Genomic DNA, 24,840 nt, shown 5'->3' with positions numbered 1-24,840 from the left:
AAACAGTTTCCAAACCCATACTTATCTCAAGCCCTTTTTTTCTAGATCTGGGGCTCCTTCTCCTCTGAGCAAGGTAAATACTGGCTATTGTTGTGCTAACTAACTCCTTCTCAGGTGACAGGCTTCTGAACATCTTAAGAGCATAAAGAGTTAAATTTCCTTTTGTGTATCTGCTTTGTAGACTTCTGTCTGGTACCTAAGTGACAATGTGCGTCTTTAAATGTTTTCATAGTGGCCTCATGAAAGCTCCTCGCTAATCTGACAGGCCATAGGTATTTGTACCAGTGCATTCGATGCCTAATGACAAGTGCTATGCAGGAGAAACTAAATGAAAACTTCTGAATTGGGTGGTTCAATACTTGATTCTAGTCAAAGTTCTTACACTATTTCCAAACCACCCTTAGTCCGAAGGGGGAAGAAAAAAGAAAGAAAGAAAGAAAAAAAACAGCTACTCTTGTCCAACGCTGTTGCAGCTGGTGAGATGACTACCTTATGATTCAGCCAGTGTTCTTAAAGCCCTGAGTAACCCCCTGGTCCCCAATTTATATGAAGAGCTTACATCAAACAAGTCTCAGACTCTAGTAAAGGTTTGAGGACAGTCCAGACAACTTACATCCATCTCCAGTCAGAGTTCTGATGGTGGGATGGCAGTAGCAGAACTAAGAGGAAAGTATTTCCAGTTCGTCTTTCCTTTTCTTCTTGGAAAGATCAGAATGGTAAATAGTGCTAAATATAGGACTCTTGTTGGTTTTGTTCATTAGGAAAAGCATTTCTCTGGTGTGCATGACATGATGTAACAAAGCTAGTAATGTCTTTTAAATTGAAACTCTTCAAAGTTGGTTGATTCTCAAGAGCACAGAACAATTGCAGTATACTATCCTGGTGTCTGACCTTGCCATATTTAAGATACACCTAATCTCCAGAATTTGTAGAGCTAATGAAGAAAAAACATAGGCTGAGCTGTGTTTTATACTTTCCCAAGGACTTAGCCATTAGCAGTGGTAAAAGTTGGTTCTTAAACTCTCTTCAGGCTGAAGTTTTATGTGTTTACTTAATTTAGTTTCTGAACATTTCTCTTCTCCCACCCTGCTTCAATCAATATACTAAGATGCTGTTATGAACTAGCAAATAGCTATTTTATCTCCTGGGCAAAATGAGTGATCTTACAGATGTAGAAACAAAACCACAAAAATATTTCATTACTCCCATCTCCAGGATGGTGTCAAAACTAGGAGTAGGGAGAAGCTGAGGAGCAAACCATTTTCCTGGAACTTACTGAGGATACTTTTGACACATAGGAACTGTTACTTGTCCTAGTTGAGATTTTAAAAGGTAGGTAAGGCAACCCCAGATCGTGAACTTCACTTCTGAGTTAGGGCTGCTTAGACACCGAGTTGTCAATATTCCATGACAATGCAACATATTCTTTGTGACTTCTAGCAAAGGAACCAAATCTTCAGAGCTTCTGACTTGCTAGCCCTCTGAAAACTTAGCCAGTTGTCCTTAAATTCTCTAAAATGGGAGAATAGCTTGCATTGAGAACACCTGATGTCAAAACTGAACTTAAGTATGCAAATCTATGCACTGGTTGTTTGTGATGAAATAATGGTATATTGAATGTGTACTTAAAATATTTCTCCAGTCTTCTCCAGCCACAACTGTTACATCTCCTAATGCTACTCCAGCAAAAAGTATTGATACATCTCCTCCAGTTGATCTTTTTGCAACTTCATCTACAGCTGCTCCAGTCAGGTAAGTTAAACAGCAAATATGAGCCTGATGCAGATACCACCATCACAGTTGTAACAGGAGACTTGCCTGAAAGATTTTGCTTACTTTACCAGTAATGTACTTCAGTGTTGAGTGGGTTACATAGATTTGTAAGTCTAGATCACTGATGAGCCCTAGCCAAAAAACAAAATTCTGTGGCTACTCTGATTTGCTTTCAGTATCAAGAAGTGTCAAAGTTGTGCTGTTCCCAGCATAAACTTATAGTCAAATAGACTGAAGTAATGTGTAAAAACAAAGCCAGATTAATCTTTGCTGACCTTTACTGATCTCTCTCTGAAACTGCTGATTTGAGACTCCTCTTTTTTTGCTGTTCAAATTAGTTAATGACGCACAGAAAAATGTGATGAACTTAGATGGTTAAAATAAGAAATAAACATTTAAGCTTGATCAGTCAGAAATTCTGAACTTTACTTTCAACTCAAAAACTGAAGAAACCACTGTTCTTCATTATGATAATTCCAGAATTGGATTAAACATTTTGGCATGTCAGATGTAGTACTTTGAAGGAACAGCCTCAAGATTCATTGTTTACTATTTAAACATCCCAGATAAAAAAGACTTTGTTCACTGGCCCCTAAGCCAGTGTCTGGATGGTTAAAGTCGTCAAATTTTTACCAACTCTCCTTTACGTAATGCCTGTAGATGCATATTTCTGGCCTTCTGGTATGATGCAATGAAGTGTTTAAGTAGCATGGAGCTGTTTTCAGTGACAGCAGTTATTTCCTCTGTTCTTAGGAACCACCTGCGATGTGGGGGTGGCAGGGGGAGTTTGTCCATTTTTGTTTTCAGGATTGTTGCAGTTTAGTGTCTCAAATTCATTGCTGTCAATATCTAGTAACAGAAATGAGTTAAGGTCCCATCCTGAGGTGTAATGTATTCTTGGCACTGATTGCAGTGCAGGTGTTTATGGTCATTCCTCTAATATTAAGGCCTGAAAAACCTCTTTTTTCTTAGTTGTTCTTGAAATGGACAAATGATTCCAAGATTAAGATGTTTTTTCCTTTCCTTGGCAGTTCTTCCAAACCATCTAGTGATCTTCTGGATCTTCAGCCAGATTTTGCATCTGCGGGGCAAGCGGCTCCAGCAGCCCCTGCTGGAGCAACTTCCTGGGGAGGTAAAGAAACTCACTACGAGCATCTCTTCTTGCAATCTCCTTCTCCTTGCCAGGCTGGCTGAACTGAAATCTGGCACTTTCTGTACTAGCACAGGATGTTCCCAGCTCACTCTCTGGATTCTGCTGACCTGACAGTCAGACATTCCTTTGCAGCACAAGACTACTCCTTTTTCTAGGGATACACATAGCAGTATAAGCTGCCTATGAAGGCCAGACTGCAAAGCTGAGGGGAGCAGGATTATGTAATTGAAAGTGAGCGGGGAGAGGATGTCTGAAGGTGAACAGGTAGGGTAGACATCTTTAAACAGACGGGGAAGTAGGACTAGATTTGTTTATGTGCTTATTGGCAAGGTGTGTGACAGGCTGTGGGCAGACATCAACTCTTCCATTCATAAAGCAAAGCAAGCAGATCCGGAGGGGAAGGATCAACAGTTCTCTTACAAACAAAAAAGTCCAACAGGCTATGAGCCAGGCAGTACAAACTGGGTTAGTTGTTCCAGACAGCGTTGGCTGTTAGTAATCTGAAGAGGACCACCATTCAGTGTTGGCAAGTTTCTCCCCTGTGAAGAAGAGGAATTACACCACTAAATGATTACTTAGCTTACATAGTAGTAAACCCACTGTGGTGTCAGTTTAGAGATCTTCGCTTGTGTGATGCCTTAATGAACTCATCAGTCCTCTTATGGCAGGAATGCTACACTGAGTCATGATGACTGCTTTACTGAATGCTAATATTGGATGCAAGTGACTTCTGCACCCCCTATTTCTGTTCCTAGATTTAGTTCATCAAGGATGACGTTGTCTCTCAGCCTGTCTGTCTTTCAGCATTGTGAAAGAATAACTATTGCTTTAACATAGACTGAGTTTTGCATATCCATATTTAGCCTGTCGAATTGAGTTTTCTTGCAGAAGTGTCAGTTTTATTAACCACACTGTATTCTTGTCCAGAAAGTGTTCTTTCTGGAACCACCTCTCCTACGGTGCCTCCGATTAATTATTTTGCAGTTTTGATTACATCCTGTTTGACCTTTCTGTGTAATTTGGCTTTAGCAGCAGGTAGTTACATTGTTGTCCCGCTCCCTCTTTCTCAAGTATTGGAACACAAGCTTTTCTGAGACGTTCAGGAAGGACTCGGGCTTCTCAGCTCACTTTTTTTTTTTTTAAGTAGTTGCTCATTCACACAGACTAAATACCATTAATATCTTAAAGTATTGATTCTCATTGTAATTTAGGTGTTTTAGAAGAGATGTTATATCTGTATTCTTTGAATTACTGAAAACTTTTTAAAATCACCTGGTAATGCACCTATTCCTCTTACTCCACAATGGAAAAGGGCAGCTAACTTTTTTTCCTTTGGCCAGAGTTATCACCACCTCATCAAGCATTGTTCAGTCTTATCTTTCAAAATAGCATTTTGTTAACTTAGTAAGCTTCAAATTTGTCAGCTTTGCTGCTGGCAGGAGTCCAGGTATGATGAACTGTTACTGCATCAGAATTTTTTTTTTCCTCCTCCTGTTCAGTAATTGCCAAACACAGTGTTAGATATGCATAAATTGAGAACTGTAATGGCTTTGTTGTAAAAATACTGAAACTTCCATTCACCTTTCATCTAGTAATGAGAAAGCCTTGCAGCCTGTGTGAAGTTCTTTTATTTAAGCTAAATCTGCAGGATGAAGCTGGTAGTCATTCTAAATTGTATGTTGTCGTAGGTACTGTGGAGCCTTTTGCATACAACCAGCTTCAAGCAGTTCTCTTTCTGGGTCCTCTTAGCTTTCTCTTCTCATTAGGTTCTTAATATTTATTGTAGTCCATCAGACAGGGAGCAATAGGGAAGAATTGTGGCTGCAGATCATATGTCCGACTGGGTTGGGAGCCACATGAGAAAGCCAGAAATTTTCCATCTGAAAGTTTCAGAAGGAACGTCAGGAAAACAAAACTCTTGTTTTGCAGTTTTTAACAGTGCCATTAATTTGAATTGTTAGACTGAATTGCAGGAGCACGGCTCAGTGGAGAGTAGTGTGATTCTGATTGAAGAAAAACAAGAAGGAATGCCTGTAGAAAACTCTCCTTGCAAAAATGTTTTTGAATCCTTGCAGAGACAGAAGGACCTTTCAAGCAAAAAGGAAAAAGTTGTCCTGTTGATTACTGTCCAAGCATGGAGAGTTGGGTTGGACTGATGTTAATCTTTCATGGTTGCAGAGAAACTGTTCAGTGTAAATCTTCACATGCTAGCATCTTCCATTCAATCAGTAATGTTTAAGTAAAGGACTTAAGTATTTTAGTTGAAGTAGGAGCAAGGAAAGGCAACAAGAGTATTGTTTGGGACCTTAGCAACAACATTGGGAAGGCCAAAGCCCACCTGAAGCCAAGATTAATAAGGGTCACTAGGACTGACAAAGACTTTATGCATATTCTAGTAGCAAAAAGAAGCTTAGGGAGGAATGTGCATCTTTCAGTTAGTGGGGGAGACAACGTAGTGACAGCCTGTGGAAAACACTGTAGTACTCTGACATTTTGTCTTGGCCAAGCACTTTTCCAGACCTCTGTGTTTGGGAAATGGAGGAGCAGTAACATTGGGGGAGCAACAGGTTAAGGACTGCTTGGAGAGACTGGAAGTATTCAGATATGTGGCCTGTATGGGATTCACACAGAGGTGTTGAAAGAACTGAATGATGTGATTCCAAGGCTGCTCTCGATCATCTGTGAGAAATGACAACTGGGAGAAGTCTCTGAATATGGAGGAAAGCTAATGTCTGACCCATCTTTTAAAGGCAAGAAAGACCTATGGAACTGTAGGCTATGGAGTCTTACCCTGGTCTCTGGAAAGACTGTAGAGCACAAAATCTTGGAATCTGTTTCCAAACACACAGAGGACAAAAAGGTAGTCAGAAATAAGCAACACAATTTTCCAAGGCAAATCCTGCTTGACCAGTTTGATTGCCTTGTACAGTGAATGACTCGCAAGACAGGTGAGGGGACAGCAGTGAAATAATATACCTGGACTCTAAAGCTTTGGACACATCTCACAGTGCTTTCATTTGAAATATGTGACCTGGATGACTGGACTGTTAGATGGATTGCAAAGTGGCTGGACACCTGGTCTCAGAGTGGTCATGAAAGACTTGATGTCTGGTTGGCAGCTGCTGATGTGCAGAGGACCTCTGGTACCATTAGAGTTCATTGTTTGAGATCTTCACTTTCATCCTAGTGGGTAAGAAAGAATGCACTCTTAGCAAATCCTGTAGATGATGCTAAATTAGGAGTGGTTGACAAGGAAATGTTAAGTTTCAATCAAGAGAGACTTGATTAAACTCAAGGACTGGACCAACAGAGACCTGTTGAAGTTGAAGCCCGGAGTTTTACACCTGGGACAGAATGACACCATGCATTTAGCAGTATAAACTTGTAACTGATGAGTGGCTACCTGAATGCACCTTGCTGAAGGTGACCTGGAGGGCACTGTGAATGCCAAGTGGAATGAATCAACAGCGAACTCACCACAACTAAGGCAAGCTATGTGCTGAGCTAGATTTGGAAGAACACAGCCAGGGTATAAAGACAAGCTGTTTTTCCCCTTCTAATCAGTGCAGGTGAGGCTACATCTGGAATACTGTATCCAGTTCTGGGCTGTCCTGTTCAAGAGGAACTTTTGAGAAACAGAAGTGGGCAGAGGGCTACCAAATTTTCAGGAATCTAGAGCGCTTACCTGGGAGGAGAGGTTGAAGGAGCTGGACTTCTGCAGTCTGACAAAATAAAGGCTAAGAAGGATTCTAAATAGTGGTCTACAACAACTTGAAGGGGACTTACAAAACCAGCGGGGCCAGACTTTTCTTGATAGTGATGGTTGGTATAATGAGGGCAACAGCCACACATTGCAGCTTTGGAGATTGATTGGACACTAGGAAGAATTATTTCACTTGGAGGGTGGGGTAGCACTGGAACAGGTCTCACGTGGGCTAGTGGAATCTCCATCCCTGGAGACTTTTTTTTAAGGCTTTAATAGACAAAGTCATGGCTGACCTGCTCTGGTGTTGGCACTAGCTGTGCTTCGGGCAGCAGTTTGAACTAAAGACATCGAGTTCCCTTCCACGCTGGACATTTGTGAGAATGTGTAACAGCGGCTCCCTGCTACTCAAGCTTCTTTCTCAGCTGCAAAACTGCTCTTGCACACAGCAAGTTCATGTGGGAATTCATGGGAAAGAAATTGTAGTAGGAGGAAGCTAGAAGGATTGCTTCAGTTCAGAATAGCTATGAGAATGTAAATCTCAAATACTTCAGGATGCAGCCTCAACTGGCAGTCTGAATGTCACATGCCAACCTGAGGAAGCTGTCACTAATGAATGATACTGCCTTCTCAGTCTCACTGGCAGTGTGGATTCTGCATATTCTGACGTATGCTGTATATTCTGGATAGGATACTGTGTGTTTTGTGGTATAAGCTGTATAAACAGGCCATGTAGATTCTGTGTATACATGAGTTGTCTAGCATATGAGCTGTAACTTGAGAAAAATATACACTTCTATGCTAAAAGCAGAAAATTAGGTTAGGGTAAAAAGTTGCCTGCAGTGTATTGTAAGGTGAATAGATAAGCATTTGGCAGGCAAGTTAGGCTGTAGCATTGCCAAAAATACAGTAGGACAAATTCTGCATCCTCTAAGTTTTGACACTCAAACGTGAAAGTAAATTGACTTGAATTTTTATACTGAACTACCTTGTGGTGTGCCTTTAGAACATGGATTTGGTATTGGTATTCTTTCTTTAGTATTAGTATACAATGAAGCATTGATTTTAGTCTTTCCCATATTAACAGTAACTGTAGACTGCCATGCTGAATAACTGTAATTTCACTCTGTTGTGATCTATAACATAACTGGAAACAATAATACATCTAAGGATAAGCTAATAGAAGGTAGAAGTTTGCTAACAGTTGTGTATTTTCAGTCTAGCTGTGAGACTTCCACCTGGCGTGCAGTAATGAGATACCAGAGTGCTGCATTTTTAATACACTGTTACGCTCTTTCGGAATAGTATGTTGACTTACCTGAGCTCATGCAGCGAGTCTCAAGTAGAGCCCTCTTAGGGGACCAATTACTAAAATACCTGCGCATGTTCTTCGGTGCCTTTTTAACAAATGTGGAAGATAAAGACAAATTCATGAAGGTTAAGCTGTGCTTGCTCAAAGCATTTTGCTTCCTAGACACTGACCTGTAGTAAAATGTCTAGACTCTGAGCTTGCTGTTCAGTGTGAATCAGATGAACCCGTGACCCCCTTAGATGTACAATGAATCTAAGAGCAATATCAAGCTACTGGTAAGTAAATACATAGCTGTCATGCTTAGACTACTTTCACTGCAGTATAAAACATGAAGTAGGCCAAACTGCTTAGTTCGTTCAGGTTTTTGCAACCTCTAAAGGGTTTTGTGCTACTTTTGTGTCGCCTATGCTAATAGTTCTAGAAATATTCAAACATTTAATATAAATAGCTGTGCTGCTGGAGGCATACATAAGGGGTGAAATGCAATGAAACTGAAGATCATACCTGTTGGTAACGTGTGCCCCCACTCCCCCCAATAGCACTGTACTGATTTGCATTCTATTGGAGGGTGAATATTCCCTACTGGGACACATACACACTGTCATTGAGGGTAATGCAAGGTTGGGATGCAATTTAGACCACTGTCGGCACTCTTCAGCAAAAAACTATAATGTGTGTTTGTGTGTGCTAGATTCTGAGTATCAAATAGAACAGTACAGCTACATATTCTGTCATTCTGAATGGACTGCTGATCTTTGAAATACTCCTAAGGTGCAAAGTGCAAGTTCTTGTGAGCCTGAAATAATACCGTGTGGTACGTCAAGGACTGTCTGGAAAAAGGTGCTTGTAGTGTTGCAGCTTAGCATATTTCTGTCATCTCCAAAGTAGTTCATAGAGATGGATTAGTTACAGGTGTGAATAGGATTGCATATATGCAGTGGTTGAAAGAACCTGATCGTGGTCTACAATCTGAAGTATTCAATGCCTCAGAATCCTGCCTTCCATGAGAGTAGAACAACTGTTCAGTCAAGAGAAGGGCATGCACTTTAAAAGAAGGACCTGAGCACATCTTTCAGAATAATGAAACTCTGCAGAGTCTAAAATGTAGTGATAGCTTCCTCAGAGATGGTAGTAATAATTATTTTGATTTAATAGTTTAGTAAATACATTAGGGAGACAGGCAAAACTTCCTCTGTCTGAGCTCGATCTGACTGTTCTCAGAGGGCATCAACTTGTAGAGAAGCCTAACATTAAAGATGCTCATTGGTTTCTGAAAACAGTTAACTAGTGAAGTGTAGTTGGAATAGCGCCAACCTGCTTGTCAATCACTCATAGTCTTCATAGCAAGTGTTAACAGAGGCTGTACCTTTTGCACACTGTGCTTATTCCATCACACATGTAGGGAAACCTCTCAAAGAGGAACTGTTTCTTTTTTTCAAATCTTTTTTCAATACAGTTATCTCAGATATAAAAACTGCAAACTACTTGTTTTTCAGAAAATACTTGGGGCAGTAGGGATGCTGTGAATTGTATCCTAAAGTACTTTAACACTGTATTTGAAAGCTGCTGTCTACTAGAGTACAGTGGCTTTAGTAACAGTTTTGGGAGTGGTTCTAGGGATCATATGTGGATCACAGCAACTCAGTTCTGATAAAACAGTAAGCTAAATTCTGACTACCTTTACTGACTTTAATGATAACTTTGACTACTTTCTTGCTCCTTACTTTAGTGTAGAAAATACTTGTAACTAAACAGAATTATCTTGAAATTTGCTTTGTTACCAGCATACAGTCTTGAGTAGTTGCTCACTGATTTGTATTAATCTCAATTACTTCTGTCTGTTTGCTGTATTTATGTGTGAGGACTGGGTTTCATTGGGGCTCGCTCTTCCCATGTAAACTTTTACTTTGTGAAAGTCTTGAATCTTCATGTAGTTAGACCCACAGACGTAAATTTAAAATTTTCAGTGTACTTAGGGGATGCTATTAGCTATTTTTAGATCTTAAAGTAGTCCATCTGCTTCTGGTGGAACTCCCCCATTGCTAAGACAAATGCAAGTTCAGGGAGAGGGAAAAAGGAGAATTACTATGCTGTTAAATTGAACATTCCAAAGACGTGATTCGTGGCTTTACCCTAGGGTAGTGAAGGGTAGGAGACCTTCCTGTCAATGCTTAGTCTAATACTTTGTCCTCTGTATTGTAGCTTAAAAACGGGAATGAAGTCCAGCTGTATGAAACAGAAGCAATAGATACTACCAGTGTTTGAATAACTTGCTGATTAGAGATCAAATGCATAGGACTTGTGCACTGGTTCTGATTTGAATAGAGTTATTAAACAGCATGAGCTTTGTTATGTGGCAATAATTGTTTGACTATTGGAAAATTAAATGCAGAAATTCTATTTAATCCAGACACGTCACTTAGAGAATGAATGTATAGCTAATGAACACCTTCTGCCTGGCCATTCTACTAATTGCTCTGTTTTTTTCATACTGCTGTCATTTTAATGGACAATCACTAGACCTCTTGGGAGAGGGTGAGTAATATTTTTAATTTCTAAGACTGTTGAAAGTTCAGACTCCTTATTACATATTCTTGGAGTTGAGTGTTAGTGGTCTCTCTCCCTCTTCCCCTTACTTTTCCTGTTTGATCTTCGTTATATGGTTGCATATAGATAATCTGGCTGCACTTCCCGGTGTTACCTCTGAGCCACAGATTTCAGATCCATTTGCCCCAGAGCCTAGTGCAACTACTGCTGCAACTACTGATACTGCAACTACTTCAGCTGCTGCTACAACTACAACTATTACTGCTGCCACTGCTGAAGTGGATCTCTTCGGAGGTTAGTTTGGTTGCTCTAGTGATCTAATCCAGTTCATATGGTTGACAAAGCAATATTGAGATCCACTCTTGTAATAAGGCGTCTAGTTTTACTTGCTCAAGCAGACACACCTGTGTGTTGGATACTATATTGAGCAGGAAATGTAAACTAACCAACTAGCTTTTTGCTTGCTGTATTATTAGCTAATAGGCTCCTCTGCATATTCGGCATTTACCTCTACATATTTCCAATTATAGGAAATGAAAAACTGTGTACACTTCAGACTGAGGTACATTATGACAAACAGCTAAGTAAGAAAATCAGTTTTAAGGTCCACACTGGGTTAAGCACGTATTCTTTCCACCTTATTTAGTGACTATATACTGTACTGGAATTTCTGGGGAAAAGCAATTGTGCTTTCCTAGTTACTGCACTAGAGAGGATGGGCCTGGCAGCTTCTTGCCCCTTTCTTATATGTCATGTTTCTGTCACACAGATGTGTTGTGTTTTTCTGGATCTTTCCTTGAAATTTGGTATTGAGAGACCTGAAATTGCTGTCTTTCAGGATTCTCCATTTTGCAGGATTCCTAACAGTAAATTAAAGTTACAATGAACTTGTACTGGATGCCAACTATACAGCTAATGTGTAGGCATCATTGTCTTACAACTTTTCTTATATATGCTCTTTCTGTCTCTAATGCTAGTTGCTAAACTCTTGGGTAAGAATAAAGTCTCCCCTGTCTGTTGCCAGCTTTATTCTTATTCTACTGGAGTATAAGGCTTCTCAACATCAAGTCAGAAATGCCTCTGTTTCTTTTCAATATGATACCAACCCAGCTTGATGGGCAAACCTTCTGATTTACAAACTAACATATTTTACTTCAGATTTAGGATTATCTGACTACTCTGTTTAACTGGTTGTCTCTGAAGCTTATTCCCAGTGTGACAGTGGATGTCTAGATTTAGTAATAACTTGCTTGCTGTCAAAACTTAATTCTAGAGCTTTGCTGTATGTTCTCTGTATGGGTGTGCTTGTTATCTATTGCTTCTAAGGACAGAAGTACAGGAGAGATCTAATACATGCACGGTTTGACTACAGAGGTGTTTCCTAAAGCCTGAAAGTTCCCAGCTAGAACCTGTGTTTAGGACTGACCTTTGAGATATCCCCAGTGAAATTGCTGAGAAGCTGTAGGAAGGGAGTAGGACGGCTGCACTGCTACTTAATCCCTCCTTATATAAAGATGAATAATAGACCGAGTGCCACAGATTCAGGCAGTTGAGAAGCAATTTAAAATCATCTACCACTTGGGCAGCAGTTCTGGCTAATTAAAAACTGGTATCTTGAGAAGCTGGGTACACCACTAGGAAGTCTTATGTGGATTATTGTCAGAAGCCTGTATAACAGAAGTTGAGGCATGTTACTAAGAGTCTGAGGCCTGTACTCATTAGCACCTGCTCAACTGCATGGCATGTAAAACGTCAAGTGTGTAGGCTTTGGAAGGTGAGCCCATTTTTATTACAACACTTTTAAATTGCATTATTAACTTAGCATAGATATATGACCTTTTAAAAATTAAACTGCAGTCTGATGGCTAGGAATTACTGTAAATTTTAAAGTGGATTAGAAAAACTCCTGCCCTTGCCTATTCTTCTAGTCCTACAACAGTAAGATGTTCAATTTTTGTTAGTTTTTCCACTATCCTGTGATTGGAAAAATAGCTACTACCAGATACCATCTCTACTTGCTGTGTTTATAAAGTGGCGAAGAGCTGAATGCTTTTAGCATCTAAAGGTTTAACTGCTCTTTAGACCATTTAGTGGCACACATGAAATCATTATTAGGAACTAAGTTGCCTTCATCCTCCAATGTGGAAAGACAGTTTACTTCTGCAGTAAGGTATCCAAACTTCAGTGACTAGATGTCTTAATTTAAAGAGAATGTATTTAGTTGTTCAAATACTGTAAATCTCCAGGGGGTTGCATATTAGGTGAGTATTGAATCTTACTTGGAACACTACAGGGAAAGGCAAGGTTTTATTATTTATAATAGCATCTAATTACTAGATTGAAAAATTCTGGTTCTCTAGAAGAAAAATCTCTGAACACCCTCAGCAGTGTGTATGATGATGTAGTGATATAATGCCTTCTAGACACCCACAGATCAGAGCCTTTTCAAATCCTGGAGTCTGTACTGAACTTCCGTCTTCTAGTCTTGCTTTTTTTTTCTTCCTGAAGCCTCCTCTGTCTGCTGAGTGCCATACTGATGAGTGACACTTTGCTATCAGTAATGCCCTGTGGCAATATGTTCCTTATTTCTTCAGAGTGTATGTACAGTGCAAGAGATGATACTTTTGGGGCAGGCACTGTCGCTATCTAGCTTCTGTGGTGCTAGGCACACTGACCCTTATCTTAATAAGGTGTAGTGTGGGAAGGAACAAGAGGAGTCATCTCTGGAGAAGGAATGACAACAGCCTGCAAGGAGTGTCAGGGTAGGAAAAGGAGGCTTTGAAAGCTGCGGGGAAAAGGCAGCCAAGTAGATGGAGGCAGCAAGAGGAGACTGCAGCAGTGGGCGTGACCTTGTATTCTCCTGCACTATGTCCCTGGCCCTTTAGCCGATAGGAGTCTATATGCTTCTGATGACTGGACTTGCAGTGTCTTTAGGAAGAGCAGCAGTTCTGCATTACATCCTTGTCTAATATGGACTTGGAAAGCAGATGAGAAATTCAGCATTGATCCAGCATAGCTTTTTGAAGGATTCAGTCTGATTAATGAGCAAGTTTCAATTAACTGGTCCAAATTGAGGAATTCCTTATCTTGTTTCTAAGAGAAACAAGAGTGTGTTTTCAAAGTGCAGCTGGGATCAATCCTGAGAGGGAGAAATCTAAAGGTAGAAGAAAGGTGAAATATCTGGATATGACCTGTATCTCAATCGAAGAACTTGAACACAGTATTTTTGGATGTGACTGAATACATTTAAGGCAAGATCACATCAGTAATGTGCTTATACCATAAGCAGTGCAAGTAACAAGTAATGACAGACACTGCAAATGTCAGTTATTAGGCATTCAGATGACATGCATCATAAGTAGGCAGCAGAACTATGGTTTTCCCTTTAACAAAACTAAAGCCAAAGTCATCAAGACTATTTTGGCACCTGAGGGCTAATGAATGTCTGTTTTAAGCTGGAGCATGCTGTTACTGTACCAATACTGAAAGGCAAACTAGTGCTAATTTAAAAAATCATATTTTTTTTCTATGATTGCTGGCACTGAGCCTAGTGGAATATTTAGTGTTCGCTCAGGTCAAAAAAATAATGTAGGGTGACTTAAAAGAAAAAAATATGGAAACCAAAAATTTTTTTACCTGCACATTTTAGTTGTATGATTCTTTTTTCTGTACTCATGACTTTACGTGAAGTTTCGTGTATTAGTATTACAATAAATTACATTAAATGATTGTAATTCAGCTGTATCATAATGTGTGAGCAAAATACTTTGGCATATATTGATGCCATGGCATCAAATAAAAAGCCTGAATTTATGAAACTAAACAAATCACTTTTCAGTGACATATATTTTGCTGCAGACAAGATATACAGAAGCACTGTTTCAGTACGTCAGAACTTAGAGATGCCTTTCTTTACATATCGTCTCAATAAGAACTGTTTTTCTGTTAACAACTCAAGTGTCATGCAATACATAATACATACCTATCACCCCTGACAGATGTTCCATGTCATATGGACTGGCAAAGGTTTTGGCAGTGTTTCTCTAAGTTTCCTTCTAGTCTGACTATAAACCGAACTGAAGAACATGGACTGCTTGATTCTTGAAGCAAAAAGTTAGATTCACTTTTGAAGCAGAGGATGCACAAGTGTAGGAAAGTGGCATAAATTAAGTAAATTCAGTAACTGCTTTAAAGGGAAAAGATCTCTTGCAATGCTGAATATACAGATGTAGAGTTATTGAGCCAGTTTTGCAGAACAAAGGAAAATAAGCAGTCCAGGTTTTTTTGACTAATGAAATAGGCAGTACGCAGTTGTTTTCCCTTCTGCATGTGATGCTAGATTTTAGTTGAAGTCTGTGCAGATACAGCAGAGCCTTTGAAAGGCTATGGAAATCTTAATAAGCATTAACTCTGTGACAAGTTTCAGGAAGGACTTATCTAAAACCCTTGGTGTGAACTGTGCTTTATAGGGTGAGCTGTTGAGGTGGGTCTGTCTCTAAGCTAATAGAGTTTCTTGAACTCCTTAGAGTGGTGTTTTTCTGCACACAATGTGGTGGTGGTCTTTTAAATTCCATTATGAACTTAGCTGTTTACACCACCTACCATTTAAACCAAGTGTGATGCTAAAGAAAATGATAATACTTTGCTACTCCTGAATAAGGTTCTAGCTATATGTAATAAAACCAGTATCAAGTTAGACAGTGCCAAGCTACCTGTTCCCTTCCATCTTAGGGCTGAAAGGAATTTGTGCCTGCCGGAATTTCTATAGCTGTGGCCCTTAGAGCTTCAGTATACTGCGTGTTGACAGGAATAGATCTTATTTTGAAGTGCAGTGGTCGAATGTAGGGCTTGTGACTAGCCTATGTATTCTGAAATTCCACTTCGTAGGAAATCTTGAGTATATCTCCGCATCTGGAGAAACACTTCTAAGTAGTGTTTACCAGTTTCTGTATTGCTGGCCTGTAGGCATATATGGATAGAAATATGTTGTTTTGAAAGAATACAGGGTGACTTTCCATGTGAAGGCTAGCCCTGTAGAGCAAAAAATAACCCATTGCTGTGTGCATTGTGTATTTGGAAGTATTTGAATTCAAAACTCTTCAGTCCAATTCTCTGTTGAATTTCTTCTAAGCCAGTATGTCAGTGCCTGGTATGCATACAGTACAGTGACTTTTGACTATTTATGATATTTTACTTGGACAACTGCCATCCAGTTTTGTTATTGAACCCTATTACATGAAAAATAGAATTATATTTGAAATGGCTTATTAGCAGGCCCTTTCTTTTGCTTTTAACTCATTTTAATTCTATTGGACAAGACTAATCAGCTTCCATCTCTTCTGTTGAAGTTTAGATGCATGCCCTTTTGAGCTTTTTAGATTAACTGGCACAAACTTGTTTTAAAATGGTCATTTTCATTTTAAAATTGAGATTCAAATTAAAGCATGCTAAGCTTTTTTCCTGTGCTAGTTTGACAGTGCAATTGCATATAGAAATTTTTGAACTTGCTATCTTTGAAGCAATAGAAAAATGCCTTATGAATGTCTTAAACCATGACATTTTGATTGCACAATCTCTTTGTGAAGAAAATGCTTGCTTATGAGGGGTGGTCCAAATGGTTACTGTCCATTAGGACTATTTCATGGAATTAAGAGCTGCAGATGGTGGTTTAAGTCTAAGAATAATGCTGTAAATGTTCAGAGCTTGCAATTCAAACGTATCACTTAGGAAGAGGAAAACAAAAACCAGCCAAGCAAAACCCAAGAATTAATTACAGTTACCTTCTCTGAATTGGCTGGGCTGGTCGGCCTTGAAGGTTATTCTCAAAGAAATAGAGACAGACTAGCTATGGCTGACCAGTAGTTATGGTCAGTGTTCTTGACCTTTCAAAAGCAAGCTGAGTAAATATAACCTATGCATTGGGATTTCTGGCCTCAGAAGGATCCTACTGTAATACTCTTAAGAAACTAGTAAGTTCCATTTCTCAGATATTGTGTGGCTTAAAAGCTAGAAATGGTAGGAATAGATCTCTGCCAATATAACTGGATTGCTATTCGTAACAGCGCTTAAGTTTGCAAAGCACTGTGCAAGTAAACTCACAGTTACCAAGTAATCATACATGTGTTACAGGCTTTGAGCATGAAAATTTAATATCTTTATTAACACCAACTTAATGCCATACCTCTGTCCTTCATTAGTTAATTTTGGGTAGTACATGAGCGTGCTGCTCTGAACCCTTATACAATGATAATCATGCTTTTTTTTTTTTTTTTTTTTTTTTTTTTTTCCCTTTACTGAACTTTCTGCTGGCAGCCTCAAAAGTTCTGTCTTCAAATCCTATTTGAACATGCTTGTGTGGGACTGGGGGAGACAAAGGAAATGTGCTGCATGACTTGTCTTGCGGTCAGAGTAGCAGCATTCATATTGTATAAGGGGACCTACCTGTGCAATTTAACTTGGTTCTTTTACTATATTTTTCTTCTCTTTATCCTTTTTCTTTTTAATTTCTGTTCTTAAACTGCACCCAAGATGCCTTTGCAGCTTCTCCTGGGGAAGCCCCTGCAGCAACTGAAGGGGCAGCAGCACCAGCTACCCCAACCCCTGTAGCAGCAGCTCTTGATGCATGTTCAGGAAATGGTGGGTTTTATGTCATTAGATGGTCTCTTGTTTTGCTGTTTTTTGTTTAAACTACATGGCAGTGTGTTTTTCTGAAATTTTCTTAATCATGTTCACAATTGGTCGAAACAAACCTTAGACTGAAGAGCATGTTTAACAAAACTGCCAGTTTATGAGTGCCAGTAACTTTATGCTTATTCAATAGTGCTAATGAATGATTCTGGCAGCACTGAGTTTTGTAAGCAGTAATCTGTTAAACTGGATATTTTTTTCATCATGTCTCTATCTTTTTTTGGCCTTGTCCAACAGTCTTTTAAAATCCTGCCCTTTATTATCTGGACTCTTCAGCCTTTCAGATGATCTTTGTTTTGGAAAAACATAAGCAATGTGTCTGGATAAGTAGCCTAGATGTTAGACCAATCTCATTTGTGTGCGTGCGTGTGTATTTGCAGTATGTGCATTGCCTGTAGTTGCTTTGTTCTTAACTTCCTCCCTTACTGATCCTAAATATGCACACATATATTTCCCCTCTCCTTTTTACAAGACCCCTTTGCCCCATCCGAAGGTAGTGCAGAGGCTGCTCCTGAGCTGGACCTCTTTGCTATGAAGCCAACAGAGTCTGCTGTTCCTGTAGTTACCCCTACAACTAGTGCAGCCACTCCAGCTCCTGCAACTACTCCTTCTCCAGCTGCTGCTGTTGCTGCTGCTGCTACTGCTACTACAGCTACTGCCACCACCACCACCACTGCCACCACTTCTGCTCCTGCCACCACCTCCGCTCCTCCTGCTCTAGATATCTTTGGTGGTAATTTTGTTTTTAACTCTTTGATTCTGGTGAATTGATCTGTCAGGAATACAAAAAAAAAAAAACCCATTGTAGTATGCATGCTGTGTTCTAGGCTTTCAAATGAGAAAGCCTGTTAACTCCAAATGTGATATGCAAAAGTTGGAAGTTCTGCTTTCAGTCCTGTCTTTCGAAAATGAGTTAAAGACATATATGTTCTTGGTCTTAGATTTATTTGAGTCTGTTCCCGAGGTACCTGCAGCACCTAAACCAGATGCTACACCTAGCATAGATCTGTTTGGTACAGGTAAAGAGAACAATCTTCAGATACTCTGCTGCTTTGATGCTTTGTTATGGTGTTAACTGACTTTAATGATACTCATTTCTCCTTGATTTTTTTCTTTCATTTCTGGAAGATGCTTTTTCATCTCCACCACATGGAGCTTCTCCTGTGCCTGAGAGTTCTCTCACTGCTGATCTCTTATCTGGTGAGTGCTTATTTTCACAGGACATCCTACAGGCTTCCAGGTTTTCTCTCAAGAGTAAAAATAAGACTTGTTACCAACTTACATCTTTAAGCTGAAACACCAAGTTGTGGATTTGTTGATACTTTAGTCACAAGATCAGCAGTTGCTGAAGATGTGAACCAGAAGTGGCTGACGCTGAAGTTGAGTAAGTGATGTGGATGTTAAGAGAGTAAATCCTTCTTTAAACATAAGGAAATTATTAAACAAGAATGGCTTTTGAAAAGTACTGTGGTTTTCAGTTGCTGTGTGAGAAATGTAACACTTTCTGTTTGCAGTTCTGAAGACATTACCTGAACTTACTGACTCTGTAGTTCTAACTGATGGACCCATGTGGTTTTGAAATATTTAGCTATCATTGTTGCCTTGCTGATACTAAATATTATTTATCCTGTGCTTACTGCAGTGGATGCATTTGCAGCCCCTTCTCCTCTACTCACTGCCTCTCCAGCAAAGGTGGATTCTTCAGGTGTGATTGACCTATTTGGTGGTGGGTATTTTTCTTTCCTTACTACTTCAGAGCTGAATCACTTCATTTCAGTTACCTTTGCGCTTTGCTAAAGCTGCAGTTTCCCCCTCTGATGGCTTTTCTGTGCAGCATTGCAGCTAAGACTAACTTGTCCAGCTCTTCATATTGCACAACAAATAATGAACTGCAAATAAGCTGTCAGTGTTTCCATTCTGTTGTCATTACATTTGCCATTCTATCTTCAGTCAGTGCATGTGTGACTCTACCTCAGAGGTCTGATGAAAGTGTGTTACGTGCTTCCCTTTCCCTCCCTTCCACCTTTGCAACTCTCCATGTTCACATTGGTTTCTCTTAGTTTTGTTTCTCTAAGCAGCTGAAGTTTTCAGGGTGGCTTTTCTGAAATTGGCTATCTGAATTATAGGATCTCTATCAGATTTGACATGGTGAAAATTAGGATGGGCACAGCCAACTCTAGAAGCGTTGTAGAACAGGAATATTACTTAAAGTAGTGAATTTTCAAACATCAGTGAAATATCCTTCTAAAAAAACTTAATGTGAGTCCGTAAGTTATGGCTGGAATTACTCCAGTCTTTTACTTAATGCTTTCATCTCCAAAGGGCTTTAACCCTCTGGCCTAAAATCCTACTCTTTCTATGGACTTTCTGAGAAGACGCCCAACTAAGAGGACTTGCAAGCCTTGCTGATTGGTATTGATATCATCCTCTTCCATGTTGCTCTTCCTTACAGAAGAACAGATTTCTTTGACATGCTGGTGTGTTACCTCTCCTTCTTTCCACCTGAGCTTTGTGTCCATGGTACTGCTCTGCCAAGTACTTTCATTTTTTTTCTTCTGATGAATGAAATGGCTATCCTATTGCCATCTTTTTTTTAAAATAACAGTGATGAATAGGTGTATTTAATGTTGAACTCCTCACCTTTTCTTGCTGCCTTCTGGAATTCCCTTTAGATGCTTTTGGAAGTAGTGCTTCTGAACCCCAGCCCGCAACCCAGGCTGCTTCTAGTTCCTCAGCTTCTGCAGACCTACTGGCTGGTAATAAAGAACTTTTTTTTTTTTTAATTTGCTGTTTAAATGAGAAATCTAAGAAATAGTCTTTGTGAAATCCTGTGTGTTCCTTGGATATAAATGGACTTTTGCAGTGGAATAAGATACTTGTTCACAAGATTTCTTAATTTTTAGACTTCTTAAGTTAAAACCATAGCAATTTATAATGAAAGCATTATATTAAGCATGCAGGCTAGCTTCCTAAATGATCTTCATCGAATGCTCTTCATTTTCCTACCTCCTACATAAGCCTTATTTTTCGGTACTGTGCACTGAATGGAGGTGTTTACGTAAAGTTTCTGTGACTGATTGCAGCCGTACTTAAGCAGGATAGTAATCCAAGCTATGCTATTTATTCCACACTGATAACTCATCTTTGTTTCTTGGTTCATTTAATTGAGGCCGGTTACACACTTACCTGTTAGAAGTTTGAATGAGTGAATTAGCAACTGTCTTGGATTTAGCCAAGGAAAATGGCGTGAGAGGAGAGAGCAGTTCTTGAGCACAAGGGCACTGAAGAGATAGAGCCCCTCTCCTTATACTGGATAGAGTGAGGCCCCTGCTAGTGCTGAATGTGGCATCAGACTGTCTTGCTTATTTTGAAGGTTGAGTATTTGTATATTCTAGTCTGCATCCCACAGGTTGAGCAGCTTCAGCTGAATTCTGTTTCTGCCATTCTCTGAACTTTCTGCCACGCCACATACTTCAGTGGCTATAGTGATTTTGCTAAACAGTAGCGACTCTTCCCTGCCCCAAAATTGAAATTTGTAGAGAACAAGACCCAAGCATGTCTTCCTCAGGTTTGAAGAAAACAAAAGCATTTCTGATTTGAGAAGGGACTAGGATCGTTCTTCCTCATGTTTCCAGAAGGTAAATTTGTCAGTGAATTGCCCTTCACAAGCTAGAAGATGATTGAAAACTTAATCTTGTGCCCTTGTGGCTTTAATTTAAAAAGTCTTCCCTTAATGCAACTATTAACTGTTCCAGCTGGAGTGGACCATGGCCTCATTTGCTGCCTGTATGTCCAAAGATCTCTCGTGCCAACTTACAGTGTATCAGAAGTGTATGTTTTGCCTTCTATAAGCTCCTGAGAGATCCTCCATTACATGAGAAACACATAATTCAAGTGAGATATCTCAGTATTTGTGAGCTGCTACAAATGGTGCTTACATTCAGAAACCATCTCAGAAGAGAACAATTTTGCTGGTACCTGATCGATTTTTTGGTGTCTCCTAATCATGCTACAAGAAAGTACAAGTGTTCTAGAGAGTAATGTGTATGTCTGTTCTGAACCTGTCTGAATACCAGCAAGCCAGCTACTTAAAGTAGGATATAATGTATAAATGTATGCTAAATTTTAGTAGAGAGAGTTTCTGGATCTTAAGTTAGAAGTCCTTCTTTGTTTTAATAGTGCTTCAGTAATTCTGTGTGTTGGTTAAGCAGCCTATGGATAGCTTTAGGTTGGAAATCAAGCTTTCATCACTAGTTTCTGAAGCACGATACCAGTAATATTGCAAGGAAAATACTGGTCACTACCCTTTGTGATTGTGTGTGTTGTTAGGGGATGGAGTGCAAAGATGTTGTCAAAAAGAAGCTAATCCAGTTTATGCAAAAATGAAAATATTTTCTGTCTTGATCTGTAACTGCACTTAAGTTACAGTAACAATTAATTTCAGGTGGCTTAAACTTCAGCAGTGTGCTCTCTGAATCATATATATAAAAACTAAATTGCAAAAAAATGATGTTACAAGCCTAAAATCTCAAGCTGACCTGCTTGTTGGGGAGGATAGATTTTTTTTTTTTTTTTTTTTGCTTATTTGCATTTAAAATGGCCACAAGTAGGTTTGAATCTCTATTTGACAGACACAGAATCTATAAACATCACAGCATATTGCTAAGCATTTGTTCACCCTAGATAATGGCAGATGGATAGCCTGCAGTGTAATCCAGTTTTAAGTTTAAGATTATCTAGATTTCATATGGTGGCTGAAGGTTTGTCCTTCATGGTTAGTGAATGTTTAGTTGTACTAAGTGTCTATATGCATAATGTTACGAGTATACTTACTATGGGTCATTGTCCTAAATGTTCTGCTGTGAAATAAGTTGCTAAACTATTCTTGGCTCACTTAAAAAATGTTGTAGGATTTTTTTTCATACTCCTGTAAGCCTCTCTGCAGACAAGAATAGAATTATGCTGATAAATATCATAGTCCAGCTTTTTTCCACTTCTAGATCTCTGTATCCAATTAGACTACATACATGCATACCCTGGTATGTACTCTAATTGGATGTTCTTACAGGAAGCCTTACTCTAAGTAAAAGCAACCTCAAAGTCAGGCAGTTGGGGATGTACAGACAACACATCTCATGAATTCAGTTGCTGCTGTTTCTGCAGACTCTGGATCTTGCGCAAGTATTAGATGAGTAGGAATTTAATCTCTTAAAGCATTTTTATGGCTTCTGTGCCTGATGTTGCTGTTAGACTGTGCAAAACCTATGGAATTAAGACTAATCCTCATGTAAACTTCATGGAAGTTGGGGAGGACTCTCTCCTGTGGTTGGAAAGATGGAGACTTTGTGTGGCTTTTTAAAAGCTTACATAACTCTGAAGAGAATCTTACAAATTGATAATAGTGTTGTATGCTGCTGCCAAGGCCCTCATTCTGGCTTGGAAAATTGAGTGCATCTAACAGAATAGGATCTTTCAATGGTAATTCTGGTGCTTTAGGAATTGGAGTCAGCTGCCTTTGTCATCCCCATATTTTGTCATCCCACTTCTGGTTTGATTCTTTGGAGATTAGTACTATTTTGCAAACAGTTGAATGCATGGAGCTTTGCCTTGGTACAGCTGATGAACCAAGGTAGGGCATATGGTAAGGATCAGAGGACAGAGCGGCACTGGTGATGTTGTAGTAGCTGTGCACTACCAACTACCTGATCAAGAAGAGGCATTAGAAGAAGCCTTTTTTAGGCAGCTGGAGGAAGCCTCACTATCACAGGCTTTGGCACTCATTGGTGACTTTAACCATCCCAGAATCGGTTAGAAGGGCAATAGAGCTGGCTGCAAGTAATCCAGGAAATTTCTGGAATTAATTGGAGGTAATTTCTTGATGTCCCTGGGCAGGTTATGGAGCAGGTTCTCCTAGAAGTCATTTATAGACATATGAAGGACAAGAAGGTCATTGGGAATAGTCAATGTGAATTTGCCAAGGACAAATCATGCCTGACCAGCTTGGTTGCTTTCTGGGATGAAGTGACTAGCACTGTGAGCGAGGAGAGGTCAGACTTGTCGCAGTCCGTCTTTTAAACATGAGAGCGGACAAATACTAGAACGGTGCTCGGATAGATTGTGGAATCTCTGTCCTTGGAGGTGTCCAGGACTAGAGAAGTCCCTTAGTGATTAGACCTGCTTTGAATTGGGGGGTTGACTGCGTGACCTCCAGAGGTCCCATCTAACCTAAATTATTCAGTGACTTACTAGTCTTTCCCTCCCACTTCAAGAACACACCTTGGAGAGTTGATGAGAGCTCTCTGGTCCTGGTATGTTTGTCCAGATTCTGATTTAACAGCTGTGATCATGTGGCTTACTACAGAATGAGGTTTGGGTAATAGGATTTTCTTGGTGCCAGAACCCTGAGGTGGGTCTGATAAGCATGAGGAAGCTCATGCAGGCTTTTGAAATGCTCTTCACTTGAGTCTGCAGGAAAACAGGCTGCTCTGTTTCTCCCTCCTTGCTTCCCTGGCTTCAGGCAGTGCAATTGGTCAGTATCATCTAGAGGGACCAGTTTAAGTTATGATCTAAGTGTTCTCAGTCACTGCCTGCAACATGGCAAGCTTTAGCTGAAGGACATAATTTATGAGGTATTTCTGATCAAACTGTGTTCTCCTGGACGTGTAGTGATTAGCTGGGTTTGCTGCACATTTCCAGGTATGTCTTGGACCAATTTATTTGTCAATATGGGTGAGACATTCTGCAGCTAAAGTCCATCTTCTGATGGTACAGCAAGTTGCTGGTATAGTGTCCAGGCTCCAGTGATAGCACACAACTCCAGTCTCCCTGATGAGGATTTTGGTTTGAATAGAATTAGCAATAATGAATTAATTCAGTTCTCTTCTAAAATGCATCTGCCTTATCCACAAATAAGTCTGACAGGTGAAAATTTTCCTATTCATTCTACTTTTGTTAAATGCTAAGATGGCTATAGTTCTTAGAAAAAGGATCACTTTGGAGCTGATGCTCAGAAGCAGGAGTATTAAAACACAGAAGTGTGTCATGCTGTCCTGAGGGCTTGAAACAAGTTTTAGGTCGTTGTTTAGCTTCACTTCCTCCCTGAAGAGCTTTGCTTTCTGAGAGGGGGACAATCTGAGATCTCGCAGTAACATTGAAATAATTGAGGTTCACAATTTGAGCGCAAATTCCTTACATTGAGCACTAGCTTGTCTGGCAGTTAAATGTCTGGCAGATGCTTGATTTCATAAGTGGGAAATGTGCTGTTGTCACTGTTTTTAAGATATCTGCATCATGTGCTGTAATTGTTATACCGTGTGACCATGGAAAACAGTTTAGATAAGAATTAACAAGTGGTTGGAAAGTCTTTAGAATATTTTTTATTTTGTCATTTTTAGAAAGCTGACTTCCCCACTGAACTGGTAATTAAAGAAAAGCTGAGGAAAGATGAGTGAAAGGAAGACAGGAATTAGTTGACTGCTTAAACATGAGTGGCACAAACTATCTCACTGAAGAGAGAAAGTGGTGATAAGGGTTTAATGTAATTAGATAATGTCTTCTAAATGAGTGGGTTGTATTTGATACTTTATTTCAACATTATGACTGAGTAGCATGCTTCAATATTCAGATGTCCCCTACATGAAAAGAATTGTATTAATGTTGGACAAG

General features: G+C 39.6%; 1 protein-coding gene across 13 annotated transcripts in view; it reads left to right on the top strand.

Annotated features, from left to right (window-relative positions):
• SNAP91 (synaptosome associated protein 91) overlaps window positions 1–24,840 on the top strand; it is a 75,444-nt gene that overhangs the window by 36,052 nt on the left and 14,552 nt on the right. For 5 of the 13 annotated variants that reach the window (XM_064508726.1, XM_064508725.1, XM_064508723.1 and 2 more), the window contains 11 exons: window positions 46–73; window positions 1,643–1,752; window positions 2,805–2,905; window positions 10,462–10,476; window positions 10,615–10,782; window positions 17,017–17,124; window positions 17,648–17,908; window positions 18,117–18,194; window positions 18,304–18,375; window positions 18,818–18,901; window positions 19,848–19,931. In XM_064508726.1, coding sequence (XP_064364796.1) covers window positions 46–73; window positions 1,643–1,752; window positions 2,805–2,905; window positions 10,462–10,476; window positions 10,615–10,782; window positions 17,017–17,124; window positions 17,648–17,908; window positions 18,117–18,194; window positions 18,304–18,375; window positions 18,818–18,901; window positions 19,848–19,931 — 1,109 coding nt within the window. The remainder of the gene's footprint in view (window positions 1–45; window positions 74–1,642; window positions 1,753–2,804; window positions 2,906–10,461; window positions 10,477–10,614; window positions 10,783–17,016; window positions 17,125–17,647; window positions 17,909–18,116; window positions 18,195–18,303; window positions 18,376–18,817; window positions 18,902–19,847; window positions 19,932–24,840) is intronic. The other 8 variants (XM_064508734.1, XM_064508733.1, XM_064508731.1 and 5 more) reach the window with 6 other exon arrangements.

The sequence above is a fragment of the Dromaius novaehollandiae genome, chromosome 3, assembly GCF_036370855.1.
Source record: "Dromaius novaehollandiae isolate bDroNov1 chromosome 3, bDroNov1.hap1, whole genome shotgun sequence".
In the NCBI taxonomy this organism is placed as follows: domain Eukaryota; kingdom Metazoa; phylum Chordata; class Aves; order Casuariiformes; family Dromaiidae; genus Dromaius; species Dromaius novaehollandiae.
The sequence above is the reverse complement of the archived record's forward strand: the minus strand, read 5'-3'. Positions and strand labels throughout refer to the sequence as shown.